Source organism: Gastrolobium bilobum, unplaced genomic scaffold, assembly GCF_033153095.1.
Source record: "Gastrolobium bilobum isolate Gb01-03AN ecotype WA unplaced genomic scaffold, APGP_CSIRO_Gbil_v1 utg20349, whole genome shotgun sequence".
NCBI classification, from domain to species: Eukaryota; Viridiplantae; Streptophyta; class Magnoliopsida; order Fabales; family Fabaceae; genus Gastrolobium; species Gastrolobium bilobum.
Genome location: NW_026896728.1, coordinates 238,895 through 242,244, shown reverse-complemented (window position 1 = coordinate 242,244; position 3,350 = coordinate 238,895). Strand labels below are relative to the sequence as shown.

General features: G+C 31.0%; 1 protein-coding gene across 1 annotated transcript; it reads right to left on the bottom strand.

Moving 5' to 3' along the window:
- Nucleotides 1-397: 397 nt before the first annotated feature.
- LOC133301674 (MLP-like protein 43) lies at nt 398-1,251 on the bottom strand. The gene is made up of 2 exons (XM_061501337.1): nt 1,026-1,251; nt 398-924 (listed from the first exon to the last, which is right to left on the bottom strand). The coding sequence occupies exons 1-2, from the start codon at nt 1,210-1,212 to the stop codon at nt 653-655; spliced, it is 459 nt and encodes a 152-aa protein (XP_061357321.1). The 5' UTR covers nt 1,213-1,251; the 3' UTR covers nt 398-652.
- Between the last annotated feature and the right edge of the window lie 2,099 nt (nt 1,252-3,350).

The window sequence follows — 3,350 nt, the reverse complement described above, 5'->3', positions numbered from 1 at the left end:
AAACCTTATCCAGATAGGATACCAGTTTCCTACCCTTCCCAGCACACTCCCCTTTGTTACTATTACAAGCATCGAGGTTATTCACGGCAGCTGCTACGTCCACAAAGGACTCATCTTCTCCAAACCTTCAGCCATGTTGGCATATACAAGAACAACCGTGCCCTTAGGATTCTTAGCACTTCTAGCTCCAGCGTCCTCTTCCTCTCCTCCCAAACTTCTCTCTAAAACTCTCTCTGGTTGGCCTCTCTCCATTGGAAATTTAGTATGCATCCTGGAGAGCGGTCTTTTACTAACTCTTCTCTCTTTCGGCACTCCCATTGACTTGGGAAAGATTACTACTTCCTTTTTTGAGTCTTGCTTTTCAAAACCACTTTGGATTAATGCTCATTATTTTAAATTCTAAACTTATGTAAAACGTACTTATACAATAACGTAGAATACATTTATTAGGATGTTGCAGATATTCGCTTATTTATGTATATTACAGTGAACCCTTTGACATACATTTTATATACTCTATAATACATCTGTAGGCATCTCCAAGTTCACTCATTACAAAGGAAAGAAGCAAACATCCTTAATATTCTTTATGAAGTTCACGCTAATTATTTAGAACATCCTTAATATTTTTTCCCCCTCACAACTCTTGGTGCTATGCCTTGAGAAGATGAGCATCAATATCTTTGGTAACCTTGGTTACATAATCCATATAGCCATAAGGAGGTTCAACACTATCATTGATCTTCTCATATTCAAAAGTCCATTTAACAAAAGCACTACCATCAGCCTTATCAATAACTTGAAAGATGAGCTCGCAGATCTTGAACTGCTGACTTACATAGCCATCAAAAAGTTTGTATGTGATTATCATGTTCCTTTCGTCAATGGCTTCAATGCTATCCTTGGATGTTACAACCTTTCCATCTGTCATTTCAGAAGTAATAATTAAGATCAAGAACAACAAAAGATTAACCAATCCTTTTGCTATTTACAACAATAATTAATATAAATAGAAGCTTAATCACCTATGACGTAAGTCCATTGCCTAACTGAACCAATGTCGTGCGAGTCCCCTTCATGCAAGTTGGTTTGATGCACTCTTTCAGTAACGTTTTGAATATGGTGAATTTGCTTCAAGACGAGGTTGAAGAACTTTGCAGCAGGTGTTCGGATTCCAAGTTCCGTACTCACTTTACCACTAAGACTAGCCATGTCTCTGGAAACAAAACAAACAATATGGGGTAGAGACGGATGACAAGTGTGGATGGATATTCAGGATAGTTTGACCTTATATAGAAAATAGCTTACCCACTGTTGCTAACAAAATGATTTAACAAAATATCTTAGATATTTTAGAAAACTAACTATTAGTTTTTAAGATTTTTATTAAAAGTAATCATTAGGGGGTGTTTGGTAGAGCAATTTTTTTTTACCAGAGAAATACAATTACTAGGAATATGGTGGAAAATTGAGTTTGGTAGGTGTAACACCCCGTATATATATCCGGCAATGTTATCATACTATCGTATTAAGCAGCGCTTAATAAAAATGCGGAATATCTTTTTCTTTTTAATTATGATGTCATTATGATAGCCATATCTCTCTGAAAACAAACAAACAATATATATGAAGTAGAGACGGATGAGAAATGTGGATGGATATTCAGCTTAGTTTGACCTTATATATATAGAAAATAGCTTAGCCACTATTGCCAACAAAATTATTGAATCATCACATACTCAATAGTCACTCCGTAAATTTTGCTTCCTAGTCAAATATGAATTATAAGAAGTTCTTGGTTATCATTTTTCAACATGTTTGTCATAATAATGGTTAAGTAAAGTCATATTCAAATGAACGATTGTAAAATTTGAATCCCTAACACTGCAAATAATATTCGTCCGAAGTTGCAATTTATTTCTACTGAAACCAACCACTTATGGGATGTTTGTCATAATCTAAATAATTAGGATTAGATTGAATGAAAATAATATTTTCTTATTTTTAAAATTTTGTGATTGTCTTGACATATTCAATGTGAATTATAAAAATAATTATTTGGCAAATTACGAGATTAAAACTTTCCATACTGTATATAATCTCTTTTATGCTGATGTATGCGTATGACTATTAAGGTAATCTATTATTTACTTGATTTGTTTAATTATTATATATAATTTGCTTAGAAATTGCAGTTATCCAAACACTTATTAGTGTAAGATTAATTTAATTTGCTCATAATTATTCTTTTCTTTTATTTATCCTTCTGAGTTTTCTTTTCGTTGGTAATATTTTGCTTAATTTTGTTATTAATTTTTTCTTCGGTTATTTGCTTTTGATATTAAAAATAAAAATTGCAAGTTGATATTCAATCCCACGGCCACCAGAGATTTTTGGGAGTTGATTTTTGGAGGGGAAGGAAGGGGAGGGGAGGATTTTACTAATCCCTTTTCTTATTTGTGAGTTTAAAAAAATGGAGGAAGAGAATTAAGGATTTTTGCAAAATCCTCCAAAATCCTTCTCTCCCTTAAATTAAAGTTCCCTAATTTGGGGGGTTTAAGGGAAAAAATATTAAAAATTACTTATCTATCTTAGCATTAAAATGTAAAAACTACGTAAATATGAATCACATTTAAAAGTGACATTATTATAAAAGTATCAAATATTAATAGAATTTATCGACGAAAAATATTTCGTCGAAAATAGTGATGAAATTTTTGACAAAAATCACATTACGTCGAAAATAGAGACGAAACAATATTTGGCCATAATCACTCACATAATTTTTTTCGGAAAAAAATACAGTTGAAATTCTTGATAGAATCTAAATTCCATTGAAACTTTCAACAGAAACATTTCCGTCGAAATTTTTTGACAGAAATCAATTACGTAAAAAAATTTGTCAAAAAAGTCAAATTTTTTTACGGAAAACATTTCCATCAAAATTTTCTCAACGGAACACATTTCCAGTGAAAATTTTCGGCGAAAAAATATTTTTGTAAAAAATTCTGATAGAAAACTTTTTTCTTTTGTCAAAATTCTTTACAGAATCTAAACTCTGTCAAAATATTTGACAAAAAAACATATTCATGGAAATTTTTGACGAAGAATATTTCCCTCTAAATTTTTAACGAAACACATTTCCATTAAAAAAATTTCGTAACAAGTTTTGTAAAAAATTTTGACAAAAAAAAATTGTCAAAATTCTTTACAGAATTCATATTCCGTCAAAAGTTTTCGTCGAAAACATTTTCGTCATACTTTTTGAAGAAAAAAAATTTTGTCGAAATTTTCGACAAAACACATTTTCATCGAAATTTTTTAACGGAACACATTTTCGTCAAAAAATT